Genomic DNA, 20,619 nt, shown 5'->3' on the forward strand with positions numbered 1-20,619 from the left:
CTGGGTGGGGTATGGCCCGGAAGAGCGTGCCTGGGTTCCTCGGTCCTTTATCCTGGATGACTCCCTGATCCGGGATCTTCGCAGGCGTCGTCCAGACCGTTTTCCATCGCCTGGTGGCTCCCGTTGAGGGGGGGTACTGTTGTGGTTCTGTTGAGCATGCCTCCTCCTTGGAGCCCAACACCTGCTGCTCATCTCTACAATCAGCACCTCCCCACCTGCAGGCCATCACAGACTCTATTTATTCCTGAGGAGGATCTCCAGCCAGCGCCAGATTATTGTTCACCCTGTGTCTGCCTGCCTGCCTGCCTTCAAGTCTGCCTGCCTGCCTGCCTGCCTGCCTTCCAGCCTGCCTTCCTGCCTGCCTGCCAGCCTATCAGTCTGCCTGCCAAGTCAAATTAAATAACCTAACTTCTATCAGTTTGTGTCTGCACTTGGATTCAGTTATCCACTCCCCTCTCCCAACAAAAGCATTATTTTAGCTGAGAAAAATACAGTTTATATTGTGTTTGATGTGGGATTTAAGTTCAGAGTTTCTTCTTCAGTTTCAAAATCAAACTCACAGAAGTGTTGGAAATATAAGATGTTTAATGAGAAAAATGTCACATTCAAGTGAAGAAACTAACTAAATAATAAATACTAAATGCAATGGAGTGAATTGAATATTCTATCCAAAGTCTTTTTTTTGTCAAGAACCTACAGAACCCTTTTCAAGGCTACAACTTTCTGAAGTTGACAACACATTGACTTTGAGTCTGGGTCTGGGATAACACTTAAGAATTCTGTAATGTGTCACATAAGCAGTTAATGGCTCATGTGTGCTCTTGTCATCACAAGCTTTTGCAGATGATACTGCTCTGATCAAAAACCGTTTATTCGTTTTCATTACTTTCTCCTTCCAGTGATACGGCCTGAGTTCGTCTTACTTTTCCTTTCAAACATCAGATTGGACTTCTCAAATGCTTTTTCAGGAAAGCATAGCAAAATATTAATCTCTGATATCTTTCATGTGAATTTCTTTTCTCTTCAAAGCCAAGCATGGCTTGCTCCCCTTAAGAACTCCTTTCACTGCATCCTGTGGGGTCACAATTGCATTTTTCAAATGCAAATGCAAAACTCAATCAGCTCCAGACCCTTTGCTTGGTTAACCGATGACTAAATAAGGAAGTTGCAGCCTAAATATAAAACAACTTCCTGTCAAATATCAACATCAGTCAGAAAAAATTCGAATCCGAAAAAAAGTGTCAAGATTGTCAGCATTTTGATCTTGTTGATGAAATAACAAATATGTCAACAGCTTTTGGGAGGGATTATAAATTAAATATTTATCAACCAAACCCAACCCTATAATCACTACTGATCAAGAATAGAGTGATAAGGGGAGTATGCATCAAAGAAAAACAAGGCACAATGTAGTCCAAAATGCATTATTAGTTAGGAGTCGTCTGTAGCCGCAACTCCCAGCCACATTACACCTATGTGGTGGTGTCCTGTACCAACAGACCAACCGAGCTAGGTATTTCTTACCAAACCCCTCACCTGGTGGAGGAATAGTTTTATGGAAAGCACATCCAACTCACCAGCTGCAGCATTAGTAGAGTAACCAAGCTGTGACCAGGCCGTCATCTAGCAACAGCAAGCAGTACCAGAGGCAGTGGAATGACCAGGCTGTCATTCAGCAGCACTACTAGCAACTAAAGGTATTGAGATGCCTCCAAAAAGCACAAAATCAGGAGAGGACTTAATGACCACCTCACAAGTCAGAGACTTCTTAGATCAGCAAATGTCTTCATTCAGAGACTTCTTTCAGAGCTAAGAAACAACCTACAAGGGCTTTATTCAACTCATTATGGACTATTTAAATAAGAGGTTGGATTGACTTGTGTAAGAGGTTTGTGAATTTAAATCAAGTCTGCAGTATTCACATAAAGACATTGACGGAATAAGATTGCAAACTGATGATTTATCATGCAAGTCTAAGGAGATTAACAAAGATTAATGATTTTGGCTGCTCGGTCAAAAATGTGGTTGGAAAAATTGATTACATTAAAAACCAATGACGTAGCAACAATCAGAGTCTGATCATGAAACGTGGTTGGAATCTGAGGCTGAGGTTAGAAAAATCATCTCAGACAATTTGAAACTGGACACCAATCAGATTGAGGAGCGCTTCGCTCCTCAATCTGATTGGTATGATTTGCTTTGGTAATTCACAGGTTCAAGGGGGAAAACCTAGACAAATAGTGGTGACGTTTCTGAGATTAAAAGATTGTTTGGCTGTGATGGAAAAGGCAAGGCTCCTTAAAGGAACAAATATTCATGTAAATAAGGACTATTCCGAATTGGTTCTACAAAAATGTAAAGAACATGTCCTAGCAATGAAAAAGGCAAGACAGAGAGGGGACATTGCTTATCTCAAATATGACAAACTCATCACTGCCGTGGGAGATGGGGGCTGTTTTTCAGCAAAGGGACCAGGATGACTGATCCCTGTAAAGAAAAAAAAAATGAATGGGACCATGTATCGTTAGATTTCGAGTGAAAGCCTTCTTCTGTCAGCAAGGCCATTGAAGAAGAAATGTGGCTGGGTCTTTCAGCATGACAACAATCCAAAACACACCGCCCGGGTAATGAAGAAGTGGCCTAGCCAGTCTATAGGTCTCAACTCCATAAAAAATCTTTGTAGAGAGTGGACAGTCCGTGTTGCCTAGCGGCATCCCCAAAACATCACTGCTCTAGAGGAGATTTGCATGGAAGAATAGACCAAAACAGAAGCAAGAGTTTGTGAAAACATTGTGAAGACTTACAGAACAAGTTTTACTGCTGTCATTGCCAACAAAGGGTATATAACAAAGTATTGAGTTGAACTTTAGTTATTGACTAAATATTTATTTTCCACTATAATTTTGCTAATAAATTTTAATATCAGACAATGTCATTTTTGTTTTTTTCTTCTCTTTTTTTTCCTCATTTTGTTTCTAGTTGAGTTATACCTATGATGAAAATTACATCTTTTTAAGTGGGAGAACTTGTACAAATGATGGGTGTCTAAATACTTTTTCCCCACTGTATATCAGGCATTGTATAATAAATTCTTATAAAATCAACTTGGACTGTCTTCTGAGTATTAGCAGTGGTATTAGAATGTTCTACCAATTTAATCCCAGTATGATCTTGAGCTGAAAATTCATGCTTTTTTGTCTTCTTGTTTAGACGACCGCAATTCTCTTTTTACTTGTTTAACAAAAAGTCTCTGAAACGTCCCCAATTTGTCCAAAACTCTGCAGCAAGGCTTTTGATTGGGAACGAATAAGCGCACGACTTAAAATATATTTTAAGATTTTAATTTTTGTTTTTAGAGTCTTGCACGGAAAACCCAGAACTATATTTTAACTCTCTCCTCTCCTGCACTTTCCTGGCGACCTGTCCAGTGTGTCCCCTGCCTTCGCCCATAAGTGGCCTGGACAGGCTCCGGCAACTCCATCACCCCGAAAGGGACAAAACTGAAGAAGATGAATGAATGAGTTAAGAGTTCAAGATTCAACACAATCTCTCTGTACTTTTCAATGAGTATGATATTTTATCCGTTTTAACGGAAATTGAAAGTACAGCAACAGTCTTCTTCCAATTTTGGCTTTTCCCATCAGGGGTTGCCACAGCGAAACAACCCCTCTCTCTAGTCGCATGGTTACCTTGGCAATGTTTTACTCTGGATGCCCTTCCTTACGCAACCCTGTCAAGTTTAGCTGAGCTTGGGTCCGGCACAGAAGCAGAGCAGGGAATAGGGAGCAACCCGGATTCGAACCCTGGTTTCGCGGACAGAAGGCGCCGCAAACCAGCACGAGCTAAACCGACTCCCTGAAAGTACGGCAACATTAATAGATGAAATTTTATTTAATTCCTTAAATTATGAAACAAAGTCAGTTATATTGTACACATATATATCCGATCACTTTCTTATATTTCAAATTGTTCAACTTTGTCAATAAAAGATTGAATATCACATTTCAAAATTATAATAATTATATTAAACTTGAATTAAACAATTATTAGAACACATCTTTTTTTTAAATTCTTTAGAGAAGAAGATCCTGATAGAACATATCATGGATTTCACTATTAATCAATGTAGCCTCTGAGAGATCCTTTCCAATTGTGAAAAATGGTTGGGAAGAAAAAAGAAAACTAAGTAAATCATGGTTTACTCATGGTCTGAAAAGGTAATTGTTAAGTATAAACAACTTATACAAGAAGTATTTAAGCTCATCTTCTCCCTTTAATATATAAACTTTTAGGTCATATAGAAAAAAACTAGTAAAAGTTTTCAAGGAAAAAACTTGTACCAGTTGACCTAAAGATTACAAAAGTTATTCCCATATTTAAAAAGGGTTATAAAAACAATGTATTTTACTCTTGACCTATAGCCTGCTTATCCTTTATTTTCTTGTTGTAACATTGTTTGGAGGTGTACCTACAGAACTCACATAAAATTTCTTATGTTATTACAAATCTTGTTTTTTTTTATTCCTTTTGTTGATCTAGGGGTAGCTTTCATATAAGCCTTTAGGCGTCTTCCACTTACCTGCACATTAGCTTGTTTTTTTACGTAAACATTTGTATAATTTTATGATTTGTTTTCTTTGTATACTATGTCACGATTAGCATTTATGTTTCTTTTATTTTTATTCATACATCTTCTAAACCCATTTTGTCCCTTTCAGGGTCAAGAGGCTGCCAAAACCTATCCCGGCCACTCGTAGGTGAAGGCAGGGGACATCCTGGACAGGTCTCTAGTCTATCCCGGGGCCACAAATCACACACCCATGTACACTCACATTCACACCAAGGGATAATTTAGATTAACCAATTAAAACCTATGAGCATGTTTTTTGTTTGTTTTTTTGTTTTTTGGGACGGTGGCAATACTTTTTGTAATATAGTGTATGTCACTAGGGAGACAAGGATCTGACATGGGTAAAAAAATATATCGGACTATTCCGGACTGCGGACTGCCAGCTCACACAGCGGCTTTGTGGCAGTGTATGAGCTTTTCAAAGCAGAAATGCTGCTCAGTCCTTGCAAACCTTTCAAACAATCACCTGGATTTGTGTTTCCAGTCGTGTCCCGACAAAATAAAGGCTGATGTTATTCCCACATATTTACGTGCAGTCAAGATGCAGATTACAGCCTTTCCTGCATAGATTTTATGTTCATCCAAGGCTAATGTTGTTAACGCGTGTTAGCCTTCAATCATGGAAATGTGATAGTTGTTCAGAGAAAAATCATTCAAACTGTGCATAGGAAGAGTAGGACACAAAAGGTCAATGCTTAGGGTGGATTCAGACTGAGAAAACCGTTTGGTCCACACCAAGTCCACTTAATTTGGTCCGAAAATGAAAAATAAAAAAAATTTGGTCCGAATCGAGTCCCGAACCTTGCGAATGGTGTGTATTCAGACTGCCGTCAAGTAGGCCTTCTTGTTCCGGACTAAAGCTTGTACACAAATTCAGCAAAACCTGACTAAAGATCTCTTCACTCATTAGTCAGGAATTACGAGGGCGGGAGAAAAGCAACTAGAGGCAGAAACTATGGAAGTCCTGTGCTTTTAGTTCTTTCAAACTTAATACTTTGCTCACAAATTTTGTACATCTGTATCAACATCAGGGTCAACACTTTTTACTTGCTTTTTTGGTCTGGTGGAGGCAGGCTGCAGGGCGGTTACTGGCAAGAAGACAGCTAAGAAGGTATACTAATAAGTGTTTATGACATATAAATCGTCGGGAAAATGGTGAGAAGCAATTTGTATCACGGTAAAATTGTTTAAATGAGTCTGAATTCATCCGTTTACATTTGAATGAGTTGCTGCGTCTCATCGTTGTTGTGCTTTAAAACCGTATAAAACAGATCTGTTAAGGAACTACAAGGCAGCTTTTAGGGTGACATCACAGCAGCGCCTCTCTGCGCGTGACGCGCAACAAGACACAGAACAGCTTGTAAGAAACGTTTTCAGTGGTGTTAAAATAAAACGTTCTAACAAATAACCATGGACCCTTTTTCTGTTTGATAAACGATAATCATTGCTTTAAATTGTTGCTTTATTTTCCCAAGGCTCATTTGTTGCTACATTTCTACTCTGTGTACGTCGGCTACGGAGGTTGTTTTGGTCCAGTGGTTCCACTCCGAGGATGGATTGTGTTCAGACTGAGGAATCTCAGAGCAAAACGAATCTCAGTCCAATTGGAAACGAATCTAGACCACCTCGGAAGATGGGTCCAAGAGCGGTTCATGGTCCTGAACCAGGGTCTGCTTGGGTTTCAGGCTGAAAATTTGTTCGGGATTATCAGGGAAAAGAAACTCTGGTTCACTTTAAGCAAACCAAATGTGTCTAGTCTGAATACACAAAAAATAAGCAGGCTGTGTATCTGGGCATGTGAAAGGGCAAATGCATAAGAAAGTGATGGACAAGCAGTCGTAAAAGAGTTTGGAAATAAACCCCTTCAAGAATTTTGAGCAGATTCAAAAGAAATTGACTGATGCTGGAGATTTATTATAATTTCCTTTCAAACATCTGCAGTTTTGGTCATTCAGAAACTGGAATTTTCCCCTTTCATCATCTTTCATGTTTTACACACTCTAGTTCAAAAGTGAAAATATTCAGTTCAACAATGTGTTGGTGTTGAAGGTCAAGGGAAACTGATAAATTTAAAAAAGCAACTCAAATAATATATAATAAAGCTCAAATAAATTCTTTGTGTGGGTGCTTACCAAAATGAGATAATACAATAAAAACCTGACCCTGTGTAAGAAGTAGTATTTAAATTGGCATAAAGTTCAAATGATCCCTAACCAAAACATTTATTTTAACAATATTTTGGATTCTAAAGCTACATAATATCAGTCCACTTGAGCATCTCTGACATGCTAAAGGTCCAGAGACTGGTAGGTTGGGAGCTTCATGTTATGATGGGAATCTGCAGCAAGAGCGTGATGCTATCATTTCATCATGGGTCAAAATGTCTGAGAAATTATTACAAAACATTGACTTTCTGCCAAAAATGACTTCTGTTACCGATGGGGCTGAGATTAAAAAATTGATTAATCTAATCCAATCAATCTTGACTTTGAAAATATCAATTCATCTAATTTGCGGATTGATTTTCCTAAAAACAAATTTTGTTGCCTCTTTTATTTTGGCCAAAAAACTGTTTTTTGGCCATTTTTTCATTTAATATTTCATTGTTGTATCAATGTAAGATATTCAATTGTCAAGTAAAAACAAAAGTGAAAACTATTTTTTATAACCATACTTAATTAGATTTGGGATGGAAATTTGAAAAATAATGAACATTTGAGCAAATCTTGTTGAATTAGAAAATAAATTGATTTATTAGTTTGTCAGTGATGTATTGACTGATATTTACCCAAATACACTTAATTCATTACAACAAGCTTTTGTTAAAAGTGCTTCTAAAAAAAATGTTATATTGCAAAACTTGGTTTGACTCAAAGATTTCTACATTTTTGCAAAATCTTTATGAAATAACTACAGTATGTTGTACATCTTGTTGTATAGCCTTATTGATCACTTTTGGAAAAAGTGTTAGATTTTACAAACACTTCATACTTTCCCCAATTTTATTATTCACTGCTTAATCAAAAATGGCTCTTTCACTTGGAACGTAATTATTAATTTAACTTCTAAAAGGCATTTACATGATTTCTATGAACACATATTCAGCAAATTACCAGAATATTGCTTTTAGCTAATTCACATTGCCTTTGAAACAGAACAGAGAAGTTTAATGTTGCATTATATATTCATCATAGTTTGTGTGTGGGCAGATTGAGGGTACGGTTCATGAAATAAATTAGCCTGACTTATCTGTGTGCTCTCTTCATTTGCCCACAAATTAGTTTGCACGAAAACATTTTTTTTCCTTATATAAATATAATTTTGAGCGTATTTCATGAATGTTAGTGGGTTTAAAGGTTTGTTAATTTTTGTATTTTGCGTTATCTTAAATGGGAGAAAGCAGTGTGGCCTGACTTTTCATGTAGTTTGTTTAGCCTGGAGTCTAGGTGAAGGACTACATTATTGTGCAACATGAAGTGCATTCGGAAGTTAATGATGCTGTCAATCAATGCTGGCCTCAATTTAAATCTGAGGTTTGAAGGTCGAAAAAGCCCTGACTTTTATTGCTTTTTTTTCTCAGCAGCGCAGTGCTTCCACAGTGAGCTACCTCAAAAACTGGAATGATCAGTGATCAGGGACCCAATCAGTGTTTTGTCGCACTTTTTCTGTAAATAAGGACTTCTAACTTGGAGTGGAATTCAATATTTTCTGTGTTGAAGCATGGAAAAGCAGCATCATTTCCTTTTCTGCCTACACCAGAATGAGCTTTTATCTGACTGACAGATTTGCTATTAGCACATCATAAGGACAATAATGAAATCATGAGAACATCCTTCAGATGAAGAGCAGATGTCAAGATTAATCACTGTGAAACAAAAGAACTATCAGATTCTACAAGCCATTTTTACACAAATCTATCGCCACTTCTTTTGGTTCAGTCCTTTTATGCATTCCGCTCCTCTCCAGAGTAGACATGACACCGCCGAGAGGAACCTCTGGCAAAAGTCGGAATTATGAGCAGCGCTGAGGATGTTTATTTGGAGGAGATCTCACCCCACGCACACAGCAGCATGAAAGGTGCTTAACCAAAGATAGGTTTCTGCTCTGATTATGAATTAAATCCCGCTGGTTCATTTATACTCAACTTGCAGACCCAGAGCCCTCAGTAGAGTGCATGAAACTGTCCTGTTTAACTGCCACTGTGAGCGTTTCAAGAGATCCTGAATACCTAAAGGTGTGTATAGTCACAACGTGTTTTTTTCTCCCCTTTTTTTGTCAGATAACATTGACATATCAGGACATATCACTTCAATCCTTGCAATCTGCAGATGAATGTTTGTTTTGCTTGGCAATGAATACCAAGAAACAGTTTTTTATACTTTTGTATTTTGTTACTTCTCACCTTGAATTCCTGTTTTTTTAATTCCTATTAAGGGAGGTTTTTTGGTTTGTTTTGTTTTGAAAGTTTTTACCAACTTGATTTTGTTGGTTGCGTTTTCTTCTTTTTAGTTGTAGGAATTTATATAAATAAGGAGTTTTGCTGCGTCGTTCAGTTTTGCATGCTGCATGTAAGGCCTTCAATCACTTTGTCCACGTTAAAAGGAGATGCCACTTTAACTGCTTGGAAAAGATAGACCCAATAGAAGCTAACACAAGGCTCAAATATGCAGACATGCATTTAAATTTAACCATTTCAATCAACATATAAATGATTTATTCAGCAGAAGAATAGAAATCTATTTTGAAGAAAGACAAGCCTGGGTCAAAGCACAGGACATTTCAACATTTCTAGAATTTCTATAATGTTTTGCACATATGTGAGATGGAAACACAGCTATTGTTTATCTAACAAGTCTTTTTAACAGGTTTTTGTTGGTGTAGTTCTGATACCAAGCAGTTCACTATGTCAATCACTTCAAACAATGTTTAACTAAAGTATAATAATAAAGTATAATATAAAACCTTGTAACTTAAGAAATGAAAGAAATGTAAATATACTTTCATCCTGAAGGTGAGCAAAGGGCCTTTTAGTAATATCAGCAGCATATGCAAACCATCGAGAACTGTTGATGCCAGCTGCAAAGTCTTACAGGTGAAGGTAGAAAGGTAGACTTGTTAAACAAGATTCTACATAGCAACAAGCACAAACAAAGCAAGGGGAATATCTTAAGTACAAAGAAGGCAGGATGTTCAGACTTTCTGGAAATGGATATATGGGTTTATGGCAGACGAAGTGTGCATTATCAGACATTGACATGGAAGCCTGAATCGAGGTGTGTTAAATTCTGATAATGCACACTTCGAACGCCATTAACCCGCTGATACCATGGTCACTTACAAAAGAAAGAAATATTTAATCAGTTTTTAGTCATTCGTTCTTGTTATTTGTTCGGTTTAGATTGCTTTTTTCTCAAAAAAGCGGACTATTTGTTAAATGGTGCTGCGCGTTGTCACAGTAACATGTCACACTTAGCTGGGTGAGCCAGCACCGACCTCAACCACAGCAGCAAAGCGATATATATGCCAATTGCATGATAGGTTAAATAAAGCATCAGTTCATAGAGAAAGTTCACCTCTTACTGCTTGATTTTTTCCAGATGATGAAGCTAAAGTTTGTTTTAAAGAAGCCGGCGCAGTGAAGTAGAACATTTAGGTTCTGTGACTGGGATGTCTTTTTTTGGGCGTATACAATCAGTGTTGATTATCAATTTTTAATCCACACTCAGCAGCCAATCAGAATCGAGTATTCACCCGGACCATGGTATAACACACAATTATATATGAACGTGGAAAAACAATGCATGTTACCTCACTTTTTTAGGGACCTGCTGAGAGTTCCTCTACCTTTTTACAATAGTTTGTCAATAAACACAAACTCAAAATAAATGTGTGGCTTATGAATTCTTCCCCTCACAGAAGATGATTTTCACAGCTCACATACTTTATTGAAGTAAACATAGTTGGGTGTCACATGAGAAACCCCAGGTGTGCCAAACCATGCAGCATGCACCAAGGAGACCCTGGTACTTCTTTTTAGAAAAATCTGAAAAGGCTACCTAACAAGAGAACCACTTTTAATGCAGAAAATAATAAGATTTCAAACAAATGTAAAATAATTGCATGATCTTGCAGTATTTTAAAGCGATATTTTCCTTATTTCTTTTTTTCACTCTGTTTCTTTTTTAAATGAAAAATACTTATGCTTACTCACACAGTGCTGTTGCAATCAGGTTATACTGTTTACACCTGATCTATTCAATTACTCTCTGTAGTTTATTTGAAAATGCTTGTTTTAACTTTTGAAGGCAATTTTTTAACAGGAAGAGGTTAATGCAGGGTTTAAGCAAAAATGAGTAATTGTGCATAATTTCTGTACATACTTCATGCCCTTCAAGCTTCAGCTCCAGCTGGTATTTAATATGCTTTTAGAAAAAAAAACACAAATAACTTTGCAGAAATCTGGCAATAACATAAATCTTTAAACTTCTTTTAAAACCCTGTGTTTTAATTGGGGCAAATTCCATTTTATTTTATATTACTAATAGTTAAAAAAAAAGCGTGGAAAAACCTTTTGTAGAATTTTAACTCATCCTTTATGTAGAAAACATTTGGACAATTTAATGAATTACTCAGTTTTGAAAGCACTTCGAGTCAGTTAAGATTATGTGATGATTCACATGTAAGAATTATTAATTTTTCCTATATAAATCCCCATCTACTGAACAGCACGTGACGGAGAGTCATAAAAATGATATTACATAACAGCCATTACAGGCAATTCAGTTAATAGGCTATTTTCTTGCTGCGTTTTGCTGCAGTTGAGTTTGAATGGAACTTGCCGGAGCCCATTTTTCACAAAATCATCAGGTATGATAAAAGCTAAGTAGTCTGCTGGTGCGGATCCATGAATCATCCCCCCTCCAAGCCATGTGGTCAGAGTGATTGTCAATTCCACAACACAATAAAATGGCAAACCAAAATGAAAAGCAAAAACACAAAATCTAGATTTGTGATATATTGATATTTAATTATTCAAGTCTTAGTAGTTTATTCCTCATAGCACTGTTTAAAATGTAATTGTTGAATTGCACTGCGCTTAGTTAGACTCTCTAATGACTTGTTATTGGGCTCAGAAAAGAGACTGTTCTCTATTCTGGATCTGTTAGACCTCAGTCTAGCCTTTGACACTATCAACCACAGCATTTTACTCCAAAGATTAGAGCATGACATAAGGATCAGAGGATCTGCCCTCCGGTGGTTTGAATTGTTTTTATCTGATAGGTACCAGTTTGCTAATGTAAATGGACCGTTTTCTCATTGCACTCAAGTTAGCTATGGAGTCACACAGGGCTCAGTTCTAGGACCCATCCTGTTTATGCTTTATATGCTGCCCTTTGGAAACATAATTAGGAAACACAGAATTAATTTTCACTGTTACACAGTTGTATGTATCCATTAAACCTGACTAGAATGACCATATAGAGAAACTTAATGCCTGCATCTGAGACATCAAAACCTGGATAACAATGCTTACCTCCTCTTAAACCCAGAGAATACTACAGTCATTATACCAGGTCCTAAATACCTGAGGGATGCTCTCTCTGATCAGATAGTCTCCCTGGATGGTGTAAGTATAGCCTCCAATTTCACAGTTAAAAAAAAGAAGTTTTAATTGACCAGGATTTATCATTTAAGGCTTACATATCACAGGCTTGTAAAACACACAAAACATCACACATTTTTTCACCTGCACAACATAGCTAAGATCAGAAATATATTATCTAAGTGATGCTGAAACTTATTCATGCATTTGTTACGTGTAGGTTGGATTACTGTAACTCTTTTTTAGCAGCGTGCCCTTAAAGTTCTTTAAAAAGTCTTCAGCTTGTTTAGAACGCAGCAGCAAGATTGTTAACAGGAACTAGCAGAAAAGAAAACATTACCCCTTCGTTAGCTTCACTTCACAGGCTCCCAGTTGAGTCTAGAATCAAGTTCAAAATCCTCCTGCTAACCTATAAGGCCTTAAATGGTATGACCCCATCCTATATTAAAGATCTCATAGTGCCTTACCAACCAAACAAAACACTTCGCTCACAAAATGCAGGACTGCTTGTGGTTTCTAGAATTTGTCAAAGCACAGTTGGAAGTAGAGCCTTTAGTAGCTTATGGAATGAGCTCCCAGCTCATGTCAGCGAGGCTGACACAGTTCCTACATTCAAAGTTAGACTTAAAACATTCCTCTTTGGACAGGCTTATTGCAGACTAGCTAGTAATCAGAGAATATTTACCTTATTGCTCCCCCTACCTCACCTACTGTAATGAATTTTGGGGGAATAATTACAATTTTCATCACATTTATTATACATATTTCTCCGCAGAGGGAAGAATGTTTAATAAACAGTTCCCCCTGCTTAGATTAACACTATATTGCATTACTACTAATATCCCAAACACGTATATTTTCCAGTATTATTATTAATATCCACTATAAGTACCATAGTGCATGCAACTTACTATAAACATGTTTGAATTAAATTTCAATAAGAATTAGTTGCTAGTGAGCTGCTGGAAGTTAGAAGCTGGGGAAAGTATGGTGCACTGGGGTTCTGTCCTCCACTCTCATCTACATGTCCTCTCCTCTATTCTTGATAATTTATTTATCATTTAGTTATCCATGTCTTTGTTTGGTGCAGTACAATTCATGTGTTGTCCCTCTTTCCCACTCCCCTCCAGGGGAGCAGGAGTGATTCAAATTGGCCTGTCCATGCTCGTGTACTTAGCCATGAACCTAGCCTCTGGCTCGTCTCGCACCCCTAGCCGTCCCCCAACTCCATTTGGATGAAGTCCATCTGCTGGACTATTTAAACGTGTAGTCGTAGAGTTAGATAAGCTAATTCTTCTAAGCTAAGAGTTGTGGTACAGCGCCTGTCCTTCCTGGGAGAGGATCCCTCCTTCATGTGGACACCCCTGAGGATTTTTCACAATTACCAATTGATTTTTATGACAGATATTATGTTCCTATACCATTACCGATATGAAGCCCATTGATACAACTATTGTTGTAATACTGGGCTATATAAATAAAATGTAATTGAATTGAATTAGTAAAATTTTATATAATATTTCCTTATTTAAACTAGTCCCAAAAAATAGCTTCACTTGGTGTGTGTTTACACAAAGATGAAAAAAGCTGTCACAGTGTAAAAGCAAAAAAAAGAAAAAGGAAACTAACCTTCCAGATCTAATTACATTAGACAGCATAATGTCAAGTTAAATGCATCCCACAGTGGCACACCTTTCTACTCACATCATCAGGCTTCACAATGTCCACTTTAATTATCTGTGAGAAGAATCTTCTCATCTCATTACTGCTTGCAGATTCTGTCCAAATAAAAGGAGTGCCTTTGGCTGAAATGGATGAGGTTTTTGCCTTAATATGCTCTAAACCAACTTTGAAGGGAATGATCTGTGGGTGTACAGCAGTCGCAGCTGCTTTGTGAGCTTGTAAGTGGATGGCGTACAAGGGTGCGCTTTTAAATAATGTGCAAGAAGGAGTCTGAAGAAGTTCACGGTTCAAAGTGTTCATCAAAATTCACGCACTGTGAGCTCTCTTTGCTGTGTCGAAACCAACCTGCTGAGCTGTGCTGGAGGAAATCTATAGAAACAAATTAACTCGACGTCTGTTGGTTTGGACATGTGCACAAGATAACAGGCTTCAATTACATAGCTCTTCTCCTAATTGAAAATGCAGCTAATAGCTTAAGAGCTTCCTATCTGGGGAAGCTTGAAAAAACCCATGCAGAAGGCACATTGGATTCCAGGATTTAGTCTGTGCCTCTGAGTCTGGGCTTTAGCCCTGCAGCAATTGCTTCAAAAACAGCATTTCTTTGGCTTTCATCTTCCCTGACACTACACAGTGTCACTGTAAACTGAGAAGGATCTTTACATGCCAAAGGAGACTGTGCTAAATTGATTCTCGTACTTGCATTGGTAAAAAGAAAGTGTAGATTAGATGCATGCCTGTTGCAAGCTGCAGCAGGGTCACCCCGCTCACGTCAGCTCCAGCTAATAGAAATAGAAAGATTTCTTTTTTAAAAAGTATAATCCGTTTTTGTCGTTTTCCACCTTTTGTTGTGGTTCAAGAATGAGGCTAGCAAACCAAATCTTAGAAAGAAACATGCATAAATATCATCTGGTTATGCATGAAAATCACCACAATGAACTCAAAACACTGCTGCCTTAAAGACCCACTCCAGTGAAAATTGTGTTTTGGATGTTTTTAACATTCTTTTGCCATTTATCTCATAATGGAGGACATATATACTGTACAGAGAAAATTAGGAATAAAACTGCATTTCAAATCATTGTGAATCAGTTTTAGATTCAAAAGTAACATTTGTGAAAGATTGTTTTTTTATGTAGAAAATACACTGGAGGGGTCACAAGCTCCCTGCTCTGCTCCATTCGAATGCATTCACCTGTGGACAAATACATCCATGTATGTCTTCATTTTCCATGTCTGAGCTGGCATCTGGCTCCAAACTGTACGACTGGAAAGTTCCAATATTGCTCATCATCCACTGGTAATGTCAGGTTGGAGTTATGAGGGTCTGTAAGCTATAGCGAGAAAGAGTGTAAACTAAGGGTTGATAGGAAATGAGGGCAGGCTTACTCTGCGCCAATAGTCCTGCCCACAACTCAGAGGTGAATTTCTAACAAACTACTGCCGCTCTGCAGGAACTATGTCCTAGAAAACAACACAGTTTTTCTTTTTTTTGGGCAAAAAACGCATAATCAACATTTAAAGACTACTGGGAATTATTTTGTAATAGACCAAAATATGATTGAAGTGGGACTTTAAAGCTATCTTTACACAAAAGCCACAAAAGAAAATACACTTCTTACCCCAAACTTTTATTTTAGAAAAACTCAGCTAATTTAACTGCATGTGCACCAAAATCCTTCAGAAATACAACTGAGACCATCACAAGTGTCTGTGCTGAGTTCCATAATGGTTAAAAATAACAGGAAGAGTTATACACTGCAGTCTGCTGACCTAAAACATATTTTTAAATGATTTGTTGGCCCCACAGAGAATATGGTCAATGGGCTGTGTGGCAGTGAGAGATAAAATGTAGTCTCTGAGCCGCAAAGACAGAAACAATGGAGAAGAAAGATGTCTACTGAACTCCACAGCACCTCTGGTTAATAACACAAAAGGTTCCAGCAGTGTGTTTCAGGTTTTTTTCTCCTCCTAGCAACACATCCTGTTAATCACACTTAACTGTTATGACAAAAAGGAGACAAGTGTTAGTAAAAACAGAACAGATGCTGAGAGTTTGGAGGTAAACATTCACACATTCAACCCACATGATTTTGGTTGTGTTTTTCTTTTGTGTATCAAAAAATTGTCTAAAAGTGGATATTCCCAGTCTTTTTTTTTTAGACAAAAGCTTTGCTTTCATATTTCTGACATTAACCAACGCAGCATAATGCAGTTTCTCACTGCAGCAGCACGCCAGAGCCAAACAGAAATTGAGCCCAAATGCATAATTTATTTTTTATTTGGCCACGGGCCTTTATGGTGTACTCCACCCTGCAGTGACTGTTTGAACTTTGGAAATTAAACTAATGAGAAAAAATGCTAAACACACTGTTACTGCAGGCAGACAGTGAGATATATGACGATCAGCTGGTGTGATTAAGAACATTTACATGCTTTACAGAACAGAAAACAAATATTTCGATTCCAACAAGTTGTGTGTTTGCCACTATGGCTGTTGTAGCAAAAACACAGGATAAGAAAGTACCACCTGCACAGTGACTTGATCTAATGCATTGCTGTTGTTCCATTCGGGCCACCAAGTCATTTGTGTCTGAAGAAGGGGCAGGCTGATGATACAAAAATTAATCAAGGGGCCTGTTCCTGTAGGTAATGAAAGATAAATCTCTTGTGCATATTGCATGGTGGTGTAAGCAAGTAACCCCAGAAAGAGGAGCTGCCATTGCAGTTTCAGCAAATGGGAATAATATTTAAAGCAGCAGCTTGGCAGTCATATGGAATTGAACAAACTGCTATTTTGCAAAACGAGTCACCATGCACTGATATTTGCTTCCTTATCCCACAGCAAAGGAGAAACTAACATTCTTTCTCATGGAGTGTCAGAAAATTTACCTCTTACGCCTTTGCAGTGGAAATTGGTTTTTGGAGGGCAACAGTCATACCTCACATTCCCTCGAGCCTGAGATCGTGTATGTATAAGGTCCTGTTCCATTAACCAGAACATCCATAGTCTCTGAGTGGGAAGGTTTGTAGTCCACGTAATATTCTTGCAGTGGAGAATTAAAAGAGCGCTCGATCTCCCGAGCCTTTTTCTGGCGCTTTTTGACTGCTGAGCGCAGCTGAAGCTGTTTGAGACTGTTGGGATAGTGTTTCCACGACACGTAGATCACTAGCAGAATTATGGTCACGAATAGGGAAAGGGCCACGCTGCCGGCTATGATTTTGTGGAAGGATACAAGCTCACTGTCAGGCAGGGGGGAGGTGGGGGAGGCCTGGGAAGGTGAAGGGGAAGAAGAATCCGTCCTGTTCCAGATCAGCTTTTGATCCACAGAGGACTGCGTGGGAAAAGACGGCAGCTCCGTCTGAAACACAGAAGTGAGGGGCAAGGTCGTGGAGGTGAGTGGAGTTGGCGTTGCTGTACAGACATTGTAAGTGTCCACCACATCTGTTACTTTCTCTCCTTGGGCCTCCTTAGGAGTGGCGCAAATCATAGTTGTCCCCTTGTTACCCTTAAAGGCTTTGAGCCAAGATATCAGAGGACATATGTTGGGGTTACAGTGCCACAAATTGCCAGCCAGGCTGATGGTTGTGAGGGAGATCCAGGTGTCCACCGTCTGCTGAGAAATGTTGGTGAGTTTGTTGGAGTCCAGATTAAGAGTCTGAAGGTTAGGCAGGCACTGAAATGTGTTTGAATCCAGAATGTCCAACTCATTTCCTGTGAGGTCCAACTTTTGTAAGGAAGTCCACATCCACGGCAGACCCTGGTTAAGCAATTTTATCCTGTTCCACTGCAGGTAAAGCGCCCGTAGGTTAGTCAAGCGGGGGAAATGAGCAAAGTTTATCTTTGAAAACTGATTGTGCTCCAAATGAAGCTCAATCAACTTTAGGAGTCCTGCAAAGGCATTTCGTGTAAGGCTCCTCAGCCTGTTGTAGCCAACATCAAGAAACTCCAGGTTGCGACAATCAAGAAAAACACGCATGGGGATGGTTTTTAAGGAGTTTGACCTCAAGTGCAGGCTGAGCAGCTTTCGTAAACCAAAAAACTGGTTTGGCTGGAGAACCTGCAGCTTGTTGTAGGACAGATCAAGGTTTCGTAAATTGGGGACATCGTGAAACGTGTTGTTTTTTAACTTTGTGAGCTTATTTGAGCTGAGAATCAGTTCCTTGAGCCTCCGTATCCCGTGGAAGGCCTGGCCATCCACAGCATTGATGTAATTATGGTCCAGGTAGAGCCAAACGAGTTGACTCAGTGCTGCAAACTGGTGGGCTCTTAGGCTTACCAGGCTGTTGTAGCGAAGGGACAGACCCTGTGTGCCCACAGACACATTGTTTGGCATGTCGTGAAAGGCATTCGATTCACAGTATATTATTTTCCCATCACACCTGCAGCTATGGGGACAGGGGCGCTCCCGGTTCGGAGCCGCAAACAACCATGTGGGTACCACCACTATGAAGATAAGCCACTGGAAAAGCACGGGGAGTCCTGGAGGTACAAAAAAGTGACAGATGTGAGAGTATACCGAATACCACCTATGCACAATTTCAATTAAACATCAAAAACCTAATGAAGAGGGTTGGTCAGTGCAACCCATACAATCACAGTCATGCCTTTGGGGCTCTTGTAAGGTGAGTGACAGCTGCATGTATCCTGTCCTTTTTCTTTTTAAAACATGCAACTACTGGTAAGCTGCAGGGTTTAGATGCACCTGCAGCATCAGCCTTGACTGACTGACCTGCACTTAGACACACGTCAAGAGACAGCGCAGAAACAAACGCTTCCAAACATACCCATCCTGGCGCGGTGTATCCTCGTGTCCGCGGCTCTCAGCTGCATGCCTCCCAGCTCTACATGTCACCCGCCAGCTCGCCAAAACAGTGGCACGCTCAACCAGCCGTCTGCGCGGAGGAGTCGCGCGCTCTGCGCCGCAGCAGTCAGACCCGCTCACGGCCGCACACCTGTCGGAAACGACAGAAGGTGCGCATCAGCCTGCAGTCTGTAGTTTGCCCCGGTGCCGCACAGCGTGAGCCGGATAACGCATTTCTCACACAGGACGGAGAGCTCTCGCAGCTCGTGATCCAGTCACTCTTCCACGCAGGTGGTGGGAGGCTTAAGAATCCAATCCAAGCAACGGCTCGCCAATTGTTGATTAAAATAATAAATAAAAAGTGTGAGGAAGTGTGTCAGTCTGGAAGTAACAAACTGGTAGCATCCTGCGGCAGGTGAGAGGAGGAAAGGGGCAGACTGCAGCGGGTTGACCGAAGCATCAAGAATAAATCAGTTGTTAAGCAACAGGAACGACATTTGTGAGGAGAAGAGGACCGAGCTGAGACTCTGTTTCAGGACTCGAGACGCCCCCTGGCGGCCGCAACAGGAAGCTTCGCAGCCCTCTCCAAAATGGTCCTCGTTGTTCTCCAGGAGGACAGCCTGCATATCAAGTAGAGTTGGGGACTGGGAACACTGTTTGCTCTGCCTTCAGATATTTGCGAAGCTCCACTGCCAGTCAAAACCCTCCGAGCAGCCAAATGTCTCACATTCTCAGATGATGCTCAGGCGGCTTTCACAGAGACTCACAGTAAACCCAGCAAAGCAGAAAAGGACAAATATTTCATGTAATTTAAGAAAGCATTCCCACTATACCGCCTGAGAATATAATCTGTCAATAAATAAAGTCATTTAGTCATTTAAAACTTGCCTTACTTCTTTGTGATAACCATTTGTAAGGCTATGATCCACAAATGTATTTTTGGTGAATATTCTATTCTAAATAAGTATTCAATAAAATACATTCACATTGTAGGTGTAGAATCAAAATGAGCTAAATTTTATGAAAATACTGCAAAACGGCCTAAATGATTAAGGATAAATTTGGGGGGATGCATGTAATTTTTAAATTATCTTAAATCATTTTAGGTCACTGTTTCTAAATCTGTTACTTAAAAATCCCAAGTTAATTTGGTTCTCATGTAGGTTTCAGGCAAATTAGCTTTCCACAGTCAGACTTTGATTTGATTTGATTTGATATGATTTCTTAGTCTTTTTACCATTAATTGTAGACATCCAACAAGAAATCACACAAATATAAATATACAAAACTAAATATAAATATATCAAACTCATTTTAAAAATAAAGAAATGGATTGGTTGAAACAACTGAAAAAAATTACAAAAATGTAAGATGATGCCATCAGTATAACTGTGTAGTTACTCTTAATCCTAAACAGATATTTTTGCAGTAATGCTTCTAAGACACACGAAAGGTCACATTAGATTTATAAAATATAATGATTATCAACTTAAGTCAGGTGGAGTGTGATCTATTGCTTGAAAAAGAGCGAGAAGAAGCAATAAGTAATCACACCCCTACTTACTGAGTTATTTCATGTTAAATTTTTTGCATGGTTGTCATAACCCTGTTCTTATCAGATCAAGTGTATTTTTTGGGTAACAAAGTACTCCTTTTTGACAAAATTCTTTAGAAAATAGTTTTTCATAATTTTGGTAAACAGTAACATGTTTCACACATCATGTAAAAGACAGGTAATACTTATTGAGTATCATCAGAATACATTATCACATTAATCCAGTAATCATCAATACACAATGCAGACCAAGTAACAATATTGACTTTAACCTCTACAAGTTAACAATACGTTTGTTTTATTGTAATACAAATGTTTTACTGCATCAGTTTCTATGTGCTTGTAT

General features: G+C 38.8%; 1 protein-coding gene across 3 annotated transcripts in view; it reads right to left on the reverse strand.

Annotated features, from left to right (window-relative positions):
* Positions 1–19,342, reverse strand: part of LOC101169294 (leucine-rich repeat transmembrane neuronal protein 4) — a 268,742-nt gene extending 249,400 nt beyond the window's left edge. Inside the window, exons 1-3 of one of the 3 annotated variants that reach the window (XM_078952692.1) lie at positions 18,960–19,342; positions 18,702–18,869; positions 16,856–18,396 (exon numbers count right to left, since the gene is read on the reverse strand). In XM_078952692.1, the coding sequence (XP_078808818.1) occupies positions 16,856–18,396; positions 18,702–18,747 (1,587 nt within the window). In that variant the 5' untranslated portion in view covers positions 18,748–18,869; positions 18,960–19,342. Of the gene's footprint in view, positions 1–16,805; positions 18,397–18,701 lie in introns of all 3 variants that reach the window. The other 2 variants (XM_078952693.1, XM_023958657.2) reach the window with 2 other exon arrangements.
* Between the last annotated feature and the right edge of the window lie 1,277 nt (positions 19,343–20,619).

The sequence above is a fragment of the Oryzias latipes genome, chromosome 9, assembly GCF_053564925.1.
Source record: "Oryzias latipes strain Hd-rR chromosome 9, Olatipes_Hd-rR_3.1".
NCBI lineage: Eukaryota > Metazoa > Chordata > Actinopteri > Beloniformes > Adrianichthyidae > Oryzias > Oryzias latipes.